The sequence below is a fragment of the Harpia harpyja genome, chromosome 1, assembly GCF_026419915.1.
Source record: "Harpia harpyja isolate bHarHar1 chromosome 1, bHarHar1 primary haplotype, whole genome shotgun sequence".
NCBI lineage: Eukaryota > Metazoa > Chordata > Aves > Accipitriformes > Accipitridae > Harpia > Harpia harpyja.
The window spans coordinates 28,757,431-28,770,712 of record NC_068940.1 but is presented as its reverse complement, the minus strand read 5'-3'; the positions used below and the strand labels follow the sequence as shown (position 1 = coordinate 28,770,712).

General features: G+C 45.5%; 1 protein-coding gene across 6 annotated transcripts in view; it reads left to right on the top strand.

Annotated features, from left to right (window-relative positions):
* Window positions 1-3,585: 3,585 nt before the first annotated feature.
* TENT4A (terminal nucleotidyltransferase 4A) overlaps window positions 3,586-13,282 on the top strand; it is a 62,646-nt gene continuing 52,949 nt past the window's right edge. For 3 of the 6 annotated variants that reach the window (XM_052782061.1, XM_052782098.1, XM_052782090.1), the window contains exon 1: window positions 3,586-4,860. In XM_052782061.1, the coding sequence (XP_052638021.1) occupies window positions 4,034-4,860 (827 nt within the window). In that variant the 5' untranslated portion in view covers window positions 3,586-4,033. The remainder of the gene's footprint in view (window positions 4,861-13,282) is intronic. The other 3 variants (XM_052782082.1, XM_052782051.1, XM_052782071.1) reach the window with 2 other exon arrangements.

Here is a 13,282-nt window from a genome sequence, read left to right as displayed (position 1 = left end):
ATCCCACTTAGGTATTCAACTCAATTGCCATTGTTTACCAAAACGTATGAACTATTCACAGAATTGAAACTGCAGTCATCAGGATGTCAGTCATCAACTACAAGGTTACCAAAGACTCCAGCACTGTCACTGTTGCCAAATCAAAGATGTATTTGGCTGAAGCTGAAACTGAAATACAATCTTCATCCAAGAGGGAGCTGTGGTTGTGTTCTCTGCGACAAGCAGCCAGATTAAAACACTTTATAACTGTTAATTAAATGACCTCAGGAGTAATGAAACTACATTTTTAGTCATCAGTTCTATAACTTCGAAGTTAAATACCATCTTAAAGAAAGTCAAGAAAAATGAGTAGACACAAGGACATTGTGTTACCAGCGTAAAACAGGCAATGCTAGTATGAGGCATTTTAATATGACATTAATAATCTGAATCGAGCATTTGAACTTCCCCACAGCAAACAAGGCATGGTGTCTCCTGAGGTTAGGATCTTTTCATTATCTGCATCTTCACAAGTTCACCAGTGGGAAAGAGGCTCTTTTGAAAAGAAAGAAAATTTTTCTGATGATCAGAACGATATTTGACTTTCAAACTTTCTGAGAGTCTTACCTTCAGTGAGTAGTTTCATTCAGTAAAGGACAACTGAATTAAAATCAACCAGTCTTTTAAAAAAATCAGTTCTTGCAAAGGAAATTCTCACTACCTTTAGATGGAAATTCTCACCTTAAGGAGACAAGATTAGGAACATGCTTTATTTAGATTTCTTGATGGAGATGCTAGAAACAGAGGAGAGTAAGGGCTGATGTTAGAAGATGGTAATTTTTCTTGTCCTTGTGCCACAACAGGCCACTGGGTGTTATTTCTTCATATTATACACACTTACAAAGGAAACACGTAATGTCTCCTTTTCTGTAGAGGTATTTCAGGGACTTGCCGCAAGCTTCAATGAATCATCGTGGGATACATGAGTGAACTGGTGTATTAACAAACCATCACTTACAGATTTCTCAGAGGAGACTTCCTTCTTCTCCGTGTCCTTAAAATGTGGACCCCTGAGTAGGTGGTGCCCAAAACTTCCATCCCATGCTATTACACTCACACGGTATTTGCTGCCTTGACCCCATAGAAAGAACTGACAAAGCACCATTGTAGCTTCAGAAATTCTGTCTATGAGAACACAGTTTAAGTCAGTGAGAGGCAACCCCTTCTAAGACTGCAGCTACTTCAGGAAACAGCCAGGGCCCTTCCAAGACAGTGCCGGGATTGGTGAGAGTCTCAGAAATACTGTGTCTCTCCTCAAAAGCTGCTTTTGAGTTATTGCCTTTTACAAGGCAACACTCTCTACCAGCTAGACCTGAAAATGAAGTTGGAGGTAATTTTAGCAAAGTGGGAAATGAGGCTCTCTTGAAAGTCATGACTTTTAAAAGATGACAGCAGGGCAGGGAAGGAAATAGGAAACCAGGTCATGAAACTGCAGAGCTTGGAATTGCCTCCATAGGATCAGTCCTTGTGTCTTCCCCCCCCCCCCCAAACCACTGATCAGTACTTCTTTATTAAGATTTTTAACTCAGCAGCTTGAAGATGTGATCTTCACCTGTTGTGTGAAAAGTCAAAACATGGAACTAAAAAGGTTGAGATCTGGGCTCCACGGCCTCCTCAGCCTTCCCAGTACTTCAAAGTGGATCTACAAAGTAATCATTCTCACCACCAGCATACCACACCGGCTTGGCTTGTGGAAATACTGCCAATCCTCGCCTCTCCTTGCTGAACCTGTGCTACCATAGAGGCAAGAATGCAAAGTATTCAGGGCTAAAAGAAGAAAGAGACAGTATAATTCTGTAGTTTATTTCTTATGGCATTTATATAAAAAGAACAGAGTTGAGGGACCTGTTTATTTGTCTCCATTCAAGTTCAATTAAAAACAAAACAAAAATACCCCAAATCCTTTGGGAGGATAAACTGTAAAACCAAGGGCTGCTATCAGTACTTCAAGCAGCTGAAGTCTGTGCTGAAGATCTGTATACCTAGTTGACCATGCAAGTTAGAAGGGTGCTTTGGTTTCATCAGATGGAAATTCTGGTGAACATGCTTTTACATGAGACAAGCATAACGGCTCTTTCATGACGTTTGGTTTTGGTTAATTTATTGCGTACTTTTCTGTGTAGTTTGGCTGTTATTCCTGAAAGCAGATCTGCTTCTTAACAAAAATAAATGAATTACTTGCTCTTTCTGAGTGACTTCCAACAATAAACATTAGGCTGTCACCGTCAAATCAGTTTCTCTTGCTCTGAAGTCTAAGGGTATAGTTAGAGAATACAACTGCATCAGATACAACTGCCCTCTGCTAACAGATGACAGTCCAGATCTCTCGTCCTCTCTCCGCCCCCTCCTTAGTGCCAGCTCCGATCACTAAGTAAGCTCATTCAGTATCAGCTGCCGAAAACTATTACTTTTCTTCCTAGTGCAGTTTTCTGCTGAATTAACAAGTTAAATCGGCTCACTGATCAGTATCAGGGCTTGTGCAAGGGAAGAGGGAAAGGGAGTAGCAGGATTAGGGAGAGCGGGACCTCTCCTTTCCTTCTCTTCTGTGTCAGTAAATTGTTAGATCACCTAAGACGTGCCACACAACCGCACGGGAGGGCTGTTGTAACTGGGATTCCCCGACAGTATTTGTCATTATGCACTTCCAACCCTTCTCTCTGCTGTTCTGCAGTCAGGTAAGGGCTGTATCTGACCGACCGGAGACTCCGGGACCACTGGAGGCTCGGGGTACCCCGGGGAGACGACACCTGATCCATACACGAGCTGAAGCTGCTCAAGGAAAAGGCCAAACCGTTGCATTAGAAGGAGAACAGTTACGCACATCATTTTGGAAGGCTGGCTCTCAAAGCGGATCTTCAGACCGCAGAAGGCATGGCGTACCTGCCCTCAATCCCACCCCAGCAGCCACACGCATTTTACCAGCCATCTCCGCACAATGAGCCCCATCCACTGCAGAGACGGACCCCCCCACCGACCCTCCAGCCCGGTAACAGCCGAAGTACCCAGCAGAAGCGGAGTACTTCTCGGCGGTTCCTCGGTGCTAGACAGCCAAGCCGGAGAGCTTCCCCTTGCTCACGGACTGACTGCTCCTGCCCGTAGGCGGGCCCCTCCGCTCCCCGGCCTCCCCGTCCCCCCTCGGGCCTGCACGGCCCTGCTCAGCCCCCGGCCCTGAGGCCTGCCCGCGCTCGCTCCTCATCTCGGTTACTCCTCAAAGTTCACCCTTTTAGTTCTGTGGGAACAGGCCTACGCCTCTCCGAAGGGACCAGTCCCGGCACGGAGGAGACAACAACGCGGTGCTTGGGGACAGACAGCCGCTGGGCCGCGGCCTCACACAGGCTCCCGCCAGCAGGGCCCAGCCCGCAGCCGCCGCCATCCGCCCGGGCTGAGGGCGGGAGGCCGGCAGGGCCGCTCTGCGCAGGCGCGGTGCCTGCCGAGCCCCCTCCTCCCGCCCGAGGAGCTTCCCAACCCTCCCGGCGTCCCCCCCACTCTCCCGGGCGCGCATGCGCGGGAGGACGAGCGCGCCGGAGCGGGGGAAGCCCGCCCAACGCCCTTCGCGCCCCGCCCCGCCCGCCTTCCCACCGCTCTCGGCGGGCCTGGCCCCGCCCCTCCCGGGGCGGCCAGCGCGCATGTGCGGTTGCCAGGGCGGCCGTCTCCAGTGAAGGTTTAAAATCTGCGGGGCATGCGCAGTGCTGGTTCTGGCCCTGGCGAGGGGGACGCCACATTGGAACGGCGAGGGGGAGCCGCTGCGGGCAGCGCCGGGCCGGGTACAGTTCGCGCCGTCTCCGCTCCTCCCGAGCCGCGCTCGCCTCGCCCGGCTCTGCTCCCCACCCCTTCTCCGGCCGCCCTCCCGCCCTCCTCCCCGCGACACATGCCGCCGCTGCCGGCCCGCGTCTGAGCGCCGCTGCCGGGCCCGGCGCGCTGAGGCGAGGGAGCGGGCGGCGGCGCGGCGCGGCGCTCTGGCCGGGCCGTGAGGGTCGGAGGCGGGCGGGCGTGGATGGATCCCCGCGTGGCCTGGATCCAGCCCGAGCAGAAAGGCCCCGCGAATGCGCTGTGGATGCAGATCTGGGAGACCTCGCAGGGCGTGGGGGGCCGGGGCGGCGCCAGCTTCCCGCACTACCTCTGCCTGAACTCCCCGGCGCTGGACTCCGCCGCCTCCCCGCCCCGCGGCCACAGCTGCCTGCGGCTCGGGGCGCCCGGCGGCGGCGCCTGCTGCTCCTCCTCCTCGCCGCCTTCGCCTTCGCCTTCCCCTCCGGCCCTGCTGACCGGACTGGTTCCCGCCGGCGGCGGCGGCCCCGCGGCGGTCAACGGCGGCGGCGAGGGAGGGCGGCGGCTGCAGAAGTCGCCTTCCGTGTCTTCCTCGTCCTCCTGCTCGTCGGTGGAGTCCGGCACCGAGAGCCCCGGCTTCTCCTCCTCGGGATCGTGCAGCGGCGGCGGAGGCGGCGGCTCCTCCTCTTCCTCCTGCGGCCCCCGGGCGGCGGCGGTGGCTCCTCCCGGGCTGCTGGGCAGCGGGGCCGGACCCGGGGAGTTTTTTAACTTCCACGAGAACAAAGTGAACGGTGTGAACGGGCACCACCAGCCCCCGCACCTGGCGCGCAGCCCCCACCCGCCGCCGCCGGCCTCTCCCCAGCAGCACCAGTACCACCCGGGCCGTAGGAAACGAGAGAATAAAGCCAGCACCTATGGGATGAATTACCTGCTCTCCGGCAGCCGTGGCGTCGCCATCAACAACTCCCCTCACCAGCAGCGGCAGCCGCCTCAGCCAGCACTGCAGAGCCCCGGCACACCCTGGAAGACCAGGAAATACAGCCCGGGCGTGCAGGGGTGAGCAGCCGGGGCCCCTGGGGCTGCTGCAGCCCGAGAGGAAAGGGGGACCTCGGCGGCCTCTCCTGCGGCCCCGCCGGGCACGGGGCGGGGGGTGTGGGGTGTGGGTTGGGGCCACACAAATTCCTCCGGAGCTGGCTGCGGCAGTGAGGTCGATGATGGGGCACAAAACCGTGTTCTTTCCTAAATCACCTTGGCCTGTGCTGGCTGGGTGGCTCCTGGCCGAAGTGGTGACGCGGGCAGGGCCTGGGAACCTGCAGATGCAGGGTGTTAGGCCTTGCCTTGTAGTAGGTTGAGAGGTGAAGTTGCCAGGCCACCGTCAAACGACACCTACAATAATCAAAGCAAAGATGGGTGGGGGATGCTTGTCAAAGCTCCTAGGGGTCAATTCAGAGCATAAGGGGGAAATGGAAGGCTCAGAGAAAACCCTTGCCCTCATTTTTAAGTGCCTCTGCTTAGGGTGTAGCAGGCTGATTACTTCGGGGAGCGTTAGGAACATCAGTTGAAAGGGAAGTGCCCAATTCTGGCTGAAGTAAGCACGAAAGTCAGTGTGGTCTTAGGATGTTTTTGGGGAAAGTGTTCTAGCTCTAGAATAGATTGAGCCAGCCAATATCTGAACTTAAAACTTGGCTTTCTAAAGAGATCGCTTTTATGAAGCTTATCCTATTCTGTGGCTGTAACTTTCTCATATAAATGGGTAGTTAGTAAGGCAGAGTATTCAGTTTGGTCCGATTGGTGTGTAGAAGGGACTAAACTTCAGCAAAGCGCCTCTGGGGAGCTCCGTGAGATTTCTGTATTTCAGCTGTCAAATTTCACTCAGTCAAGGGGAAGTGTTACTTTCTAATGTTAAGGTTATTTTATTCATGGGAAAAGTGCTGGCTGCATTGATTGATCATAGCACATTTCTGATGTCATTTCAAAAATAGTTTCTTGGAACTCCTAAAATCCAAGACCCTTGGATGCCCATGGAGTAAAGGCACTGCATGTTTGTAGAGGGAGGTAGATAACAGGGTGTGCTTTCAGAGCTGGAGAAATTTGGGAGATTTAACTTAAAGACAGCATCTTCCTTTTCTCTTTTGCATGGTACTGTCAGGCGTCAGGTACATTAAAGTTATCCAGAAGTTTTAAAAGATGTTTTCAAAGTTCTGTTTTTGCAAGTCGTACCCTCTCCTGGGGAGGACAAGACTTAAGACTACTGCTTTTTAATTCCAAACTGAGACTGAAAATGAAAATTGCTTACAGGAAGCTAAGATTTGGATGTTTAAGAGGTGTCATGCTGGGAGCTTTGGGTCCTGTACTAATAAGATGTGTGTCTAAAATTCCAATAGTATCTTAAAAATAGTATGAATTTCTTTGTTTTATTTCCATAGAGATGCAGTAGAACACCAAGTTAACTTTTTAATTTATCTGTGTAAGGCAAGTCAGTGTCACTGAGGTAGATCTCCAGGCAGGCAGATGAGGGAGTGCCTGGAGTCACCCAGCAGGTCTATGGCAAACCTGGGAATCGAATCCAAGCGCTGCAGGTTCTGTCCTCTAGCTGTTAGGCAGCACCACCTATGCCAATCACATATCCTTATCTTTCATCTTCTGCCCTTTTGTTTTCTGTTGGCTTTGCCTTAATAAAGCTTATGCTACTTTTCAAGTATAAGTTTATAGAGAATCCATACACAAGAAAATTGTTTAGCCAAGCTTCAGTTGCGCTGTTCAGTTCCATAATACAGGTTGTTCTTTTGCTGATATGTTAATGACAAGTTCTTGGCTAAATATCTTTGAAAGTGGAAGCTGTGTTTCCTGATCTTCTGTCATGGATCTGTATTACTACAGTGAGATCTGGTGCTAGGAGTGGGACACTGGTAACTACAGCATGTGTGATCCCATAGGTCCAGCTTTCCTTAGAGTAGCAGGGAACTAGTGCTGAAGGAGAGCATGGAAGTTGAAACCATAGGCTTAAATATGAGAAGCAGTTTCTGCCTTAAACTTGGAGTTTTGTTACCCAAGGTGAATTTTGGACAAGCGTGTATTCTAAAACAGTTTTCTGATTGGTGTTAGAAATCTTTTTTATGAAGTACTTACATGATTGAAATAACAAAAATACTGTCACTGATGGAGTGGCTTTAGGTGTCTTACCTTCTGCGGTAATTCCTGACTACTGGTGAGTTTAACTTAATTTTCCTGAAGCCAGGGCTGGTGTATTAATTGGCTCTTCAAATAAAAATGCACTGAGAAGACTGGGGTTGGAACAGATCCCTACAGAAGTTTCTTCTGGATCCTTTGTGTTCCCGATTTGTTGCCTGGTGTTACCTGGAACTGTCAGCCCAGTCCTGAGGCACCACTTCCATAACTGTGATGGTCTACTGACAGAGCATCTTCAGTGGTGTCAAACTGGTGTATGCAACTGTCAAAAAATGTGATCCTTACGATCTTCAGTTGCAGTCTGCTTTGGACATAGATTATAGGAAGGACGACTTGATCATAGATGCTCTTACACTCATATTATGCATGAATGTTAGAGCTTACTCTGCCATGAGTATTGTTCTCTGCAGAATGTTTTTCTACAACACACTGGAATTTCCAAGTGATGTGCAGTAGCTCACAGTGTTATTGTATTGTCTTTTGGTAACAGACTAAGAAGGGTAATCTCTGCCCTCTCCCAGGCTGCAGTAGTACTTTTGATGAAATGCCTGCACGCTTTGAAATAGCATTGTGCTCTCTCCGCTTTCTCATTCAGAGCTGGAGATGGTCTGTAGCAGTGCAAGTTGTCACTTTTTTTTTCAAATGGATCATATTCAGTGGCTTTGTGATGGTAGGTGTGGTGATGTTTAGGAATGCTTTATGTTGTAAAGGCTGTGTTTTGCTCTGTTTTATGTACAGCATTCCTTTTTTCCGGTGGACTTGTACCTACTGCTTTTACCGCCTTCTGACAGCAGCATGCCAATCTTTTGTATTGTAAAGGAAATTCTCCCTCATAAAACACAAGTGTGAATAGCCATGCTTGATTAGATTTCATCCTGAAGCTATGCCTTAGGATGGCCTAGATTGGCCTATGTCATCTTTTTCCAGATTTTTTGAAGGTAAGGAGTTAGGAGAATGAAGTCATATTTATTCCAGTGCTTCAACAGAATGATTAATATAGAAACAGTGTAAATTCTTAAATGCCTGGGTTTAGGTTAGGAGTACTGATGACAAAATGATTGGTTTCATATGCAATGCAGATAAGTGTCCTTTAATATTGTGAGGTTAGCTCAAACTGTTATGACTGATGTTCAGAACTATATATGGTTTCTTGCTGTAAAGTATCCTCTGTACAAGAGGATGCTGTAAAGTATCCTCTTGAGTGGTTTTAAACTACATCTAGCATCTTAGGGTCTGCTGCCTTTGTACATCAAAGTAATACCTTCTGTTTCTGTAAAGTCAGTATCTTAAATATATCTGACTAATTTAAGCATCCAGAGAGTTTAAAAGTGCTGGAATTTTATTCCAAAATATAGAATCAAGCTATTCTAAACTTTTTACTAAGGTCTCTACTGCTAGGTTTGCATTGCTTGGGTACACAGATAATAGGGCATTTATCTCAAGATGTAGCTAATAGCTTATGAATAGTATAAAATCGTATCTGATTTAATTATTCTGCTGCTTAATAGGAATTTAACAAATTAACTAAAGAATTAAAGCATTTTTAACAATATGAGCCTGTTTTGCTTAATACCTTCAACTACATATTCAGATAAATTGTAGATTTTGAATGAGATCAGTGCTGAAATACCTGGCATATCTGCTTGGTACATTATAGTGCTGTGCAGAAACAAAAGAACTGGCTTGTTGAGGATTAGTGTGGATACCAGAAGTGTTATGATACATTGGAATGGTGCTCTGCCTGGACTAATTAGCATTGGATAGCATCTGTCTACTTGCTGCATTCATATTTCCCCCTCCATACCTGTTGTCTTTAAGTATTTCTTGATAATGACACAAAAGTTCTGTTGTAGAGCACAACAGTGCAAACACCTCCACATTTGGTTAGGCTGAAGGAGGATTCTGGCCAGCGTTGTCTGGTGACCATAGCAGATGCCTGGGAAGAGTCCTCATAAGCAAGGTAAGCTTATGACAATGCTTCCCCAGAAGACTTGTTTCAGTGTTGACTAGTTTGGAGCTGAAGGATACTGTGTACCAAACGTGATGTCCAGAGATTCATTTCTGTAGCTACTCAGATGTGGTGGTGTTACTATATGCTGTGTATTAGGTTTTGTTTATTTCTTCATCTGTATGCTGAAGTGTTTCTAATTCCAGTCTTGCTGGGTTTTTTGCTTTTATGATATATTGCTGAACTTCGGTGACCAAGATAAATTCAATTACTGGGTTTTGTGCAATGCACTGTTAAAAATGCATTGCATTCAGGGCCTTCCAGAGCTCTAGTTCCATGTTTATCAATCCTCACTTCTTATTATGCTGCTGTCAGAGCTGGACAATGCAAATTAATGTGTAGGGATGCCACATTGTCAGCCCCTTTTGCAAATTTTATTTTCTTGTACTTTGGCTGAGCTGGAAAAATGCAGACTTTGGAAACTCTGTGAAGCCTTTACTGTCTACGCTGGGGTGTCCAGCAACTTGTAAGGGCTTAAAGGGATTCCCAAGGCTGTTATTCTAACTCCGTCCTGTACTTAACAGTGCTGTCTTGCTCTAATACCTTCTAATAAAGAATCAACACAGTGGGCTTTACTTCATCCACACTACTGTTAAATCATTAGTGACTGTTATCTGCAATGTTCGGTGGTTACCTGTAGTGAAGGTCTTAATGTAAGAGGCAGGCAGTGCTGGCAATGTACACTCGATTCTTGTTTCATCTGGCTTTAGGATTGGGGCAGAACTAGGCAGTATATACTGTAGTATGCAAGGAGGAGGGCAGGGGTAGCTAGGGCCTGTTAGTCATAGTAAATTTCTGGACAGAGACTTGAGAGAGCATCATGATGTGGTTGAAAGGATTGTTTTCATGCCTAAAGGTTGGTACGCAGCAGAGTTCAAGGGTAGCTGCTGGATGAATTGTCAAAAGAACGTAACATCTCTTTTTTGCGGTCGACTAAGTTGACTAGAGTAGGTAAAGCTCAAAGTTTCCTTGCAAAGTGGCTGCCTAGCATAGAGTTAGACTCTGATGCTTTCGGTAAGGGAATGAAAGGAATATTTTGGCAGCAGTAGACTTGAGAGAGAATATAGTATTAGAGGTCAGAAAAGCTGAGCTACAGTTGTAAAACATGAGAAGGCTTTGCATGACAGGTGCTCACATCTGTGTGTAGAGGAGAATGGGACATGTTTGGGGCACTTTAATCCTGGCATTGGCTTCATGATGCTTTTCACAGTTGTTAGGCTTTGGCAGTAGAGATAATTGGCACTAAGAACATAAACAGCTGTACCGGGTGGGACCATTAGAGGCCAGTGCCAAATGTTTGGAGAAGAATATATCAACAGGAGCCTGTGGTGCTATTTCCTGGAATAATCTCTCAGATTTTAAATGATCTATGGTTCTTGGACTACCGGGGCTACAGGCAGTGCATTGTTAAACTTGTTGTGGATTTTATGTATGAATTTGTCTCATTGCATCTTGAGCTGGTATGAGCTTCTGGGATCAGCAGTGTCCTGTGGCAAGGTGTTCCTCAGTTGAGCTATGCGTTATGTAAATATCCTTTTTTTTTTTTTTTTTTTGTCCTGAGGCTGTCACTAGGGTTGTAGGTGCTGGCAGCCACAGGTCTGTGCATTAATGAGGCAGTCCATGAATGCTCTTTGTGGCTGACTTGAAAGAGGGAAGGGAAAAGTTGAATCACCTGACAGTTGTCTGTTTTCTAGTCTATTTAATCATTCCTTGTATTTGAAGCTGATTCCTGCCTCTAGATTTTTATCACCTGTGTATGCTTTACAGTTCTGTTCTATCTTAGGGACTTGGATGAACCAGACCTGTGTGTGATAGTGTCACAGTATTCCTACATCTTAGGCTATCTTGTTCTATCTTGTACTTTGTTTCCTGATTACTACCACGGGACTTGCCTGTTCTTTTTGCTTACTGAGTATTGAAAGGACCTTTTAACAGAATTCTTATTTCAAGATCTTGATTATCAGTGTTTAGAGCTAGTGTAGAGCCCCTCATTGCATCTTTGTAAAGATAGAATTTTCTCATATGCCTCTGTTGTGCTTATATTTATCCCATTTCAAATTCTGCCTGCTACTTCATTGTGCACTCTGTATTTTAACGTCCATCTGCAGTTCTTGAGCTGGCTTATTCTAGATAACCTTGCAGCCTCGGACTTCTCTTCTTTACTATTTGTCCCAATGCCAGATCACTTAAGAGGATGTTGACTAGCATAGGGCCCTTCTGGGCTTCACTAGTGACCTTCCTTTAATATGGAAACTAAGAGTTCCAGCTGCTTGTTTTCTCTTTAAAACAGTTCTTGATCTACATGAGGGTCTTCCCTCTCATCCCATGTCAGCTTAGTTTCTTCATAAGTCTTCATAAAGACATGTGGGACCATTATCAAATGGCATTTGGAAATCCAAGTAGATAACAGGATTTTCTTTGTGGTTCACTGATTCTTGAAAAGAATTCCTAATGGTTTTAAGATGCTACTCCATTTATGAAAGCTATGTTGACATCTTGATACAGTCATAACTATTCATGTGTTGCATTGATTCTACTTTTGACTAGTTTGACTATTATGAATGGCAAAACTAATGCTTTTAAATTAAAAAAAGAAAGATGGCTGCTTAATGTTCTTCTGATACAAATGCAGTATCAAGTGAGTGCTGCTTTTGGTGAATACCAAATTATCAGGAATAGATTTTGCTGTGAAGTATTTTCTACTAAAAAGTTGGCTTGGGACAAGTTCTCCCTGTATAGTTAGGGATCAGGGAAGTCTCTGAGGGATAAAAAAAAAAAATTAAAAATAAAAACTAGCTTCTCTACTTGTCATGCATTGTAATCACTTAACTTTCTCTGTTCTGATCACTTAATTCACTTAACAGAAGCAGGTTTTTGGGCTCCTGAGCTAGTTTATCCTTTCTCAAGCATAGGTTTGCATCTCATTAAGTTGTTCCTCATAATCCTTTTTAATATCCTTAATCTTCCAATCCTCTTTTCCTGCTTTGTACATGACTTCAGGATTTCTGAAGACATCTTCTGATGGAATCCTGTGACAAGGTAGTAGAAGCTCTTTTTTTCCCTAAAATCTGATTAGTGATGCATGCTTTTGCTAAACAACCGGTGTGGTATCTTTAATACTGGAACACTTGTTCTTTTGGTTGAGATTCTTAAATTAAGAAGCTCTTTTATATGGTGAACTGCAGCAGTACTTAAATCCAGAAGAGGCTTTTCTAGCTTTTGTTGCCTTGCAGAGATACTGACTTTGAACGTGCAGGGTTTGCTGCTAGTGGTGCTTTGATGGATGCATTTTGAATTAGACTCTGCTGCTTGAGATTATATCAAGAGTTGCTGCTTCTTTTAAATGTTTCAGTGGCTAACCTGGTGTAATGCATACCTGATCTACATGGGCATAATTAGTCTCTCATCACTAATGTGTTTTTTGCTGTTGCAACCTTTCTGACTTGTCTGGGATGTTAATCGCTTGCTATCTTTGGGCATTTGGAAAAGAATAGTATTAAGACAGGAATTTCAGTGTTTAGCGGTTCTATTTATTGGCATAGTGAGCTTGCTGATTCAGTTCCAAGGTTTAACATATGGTATGCTCCTTCACTGATGCAACAAAATAATTATGTGATGTTTTGGTGGTGGTGTGGTAAAGTCCAGCAGCCTAAGTCAGGAGTAATGTACAGCTGTTCAGAAGCTTATGTAGCAGATCTATTTTGCCATGTATTAACTTGCAGATATATCAGTTTCTTTCCTAGATTTTTATAATGCAGCTTTTTCAAAGTATGTCCAGCCATTGAAAGGTAATTGGTTGAGTTTTATTGGATTGACATACTATGCAAAAATAGGTTAGTTTTTGATTCTTTTTCTCTTCCAAAACGCAAACAAATTCTGTTACTTAAGTCTGGAAATTTGCAGTGTAAATCAGTCCAACAAGCTTAGTTTCTTGAGTGCGTGAGCTGTCAAAGTGCTCTTAAGAGGTAAAATTTAATTGACAAGAAACTCGATCTAAAATTAGGACTGGCTCTGACTTGCAAGAGTGGGGCAAAGAGAAGGCTTAGAGGGGAAATAAGAACAATACGATCTCTTGTGGAAAAGGTACAATATATGTTATAAACTACTCTTTGTTCTGTGGATGAGAACAAAAGTACTTTTTTTTTTTCCATTACCTCCTTAGTAGCTAACACGCAAAGTAAGCTTGATTCTTCTTTGAGTTTAGTATTTAGGGTACCTACCTGTAAAACATATCTAAGTTCTATACAGTTGAGATTTTTTTTTTTATGCCAGTCTTTGAGT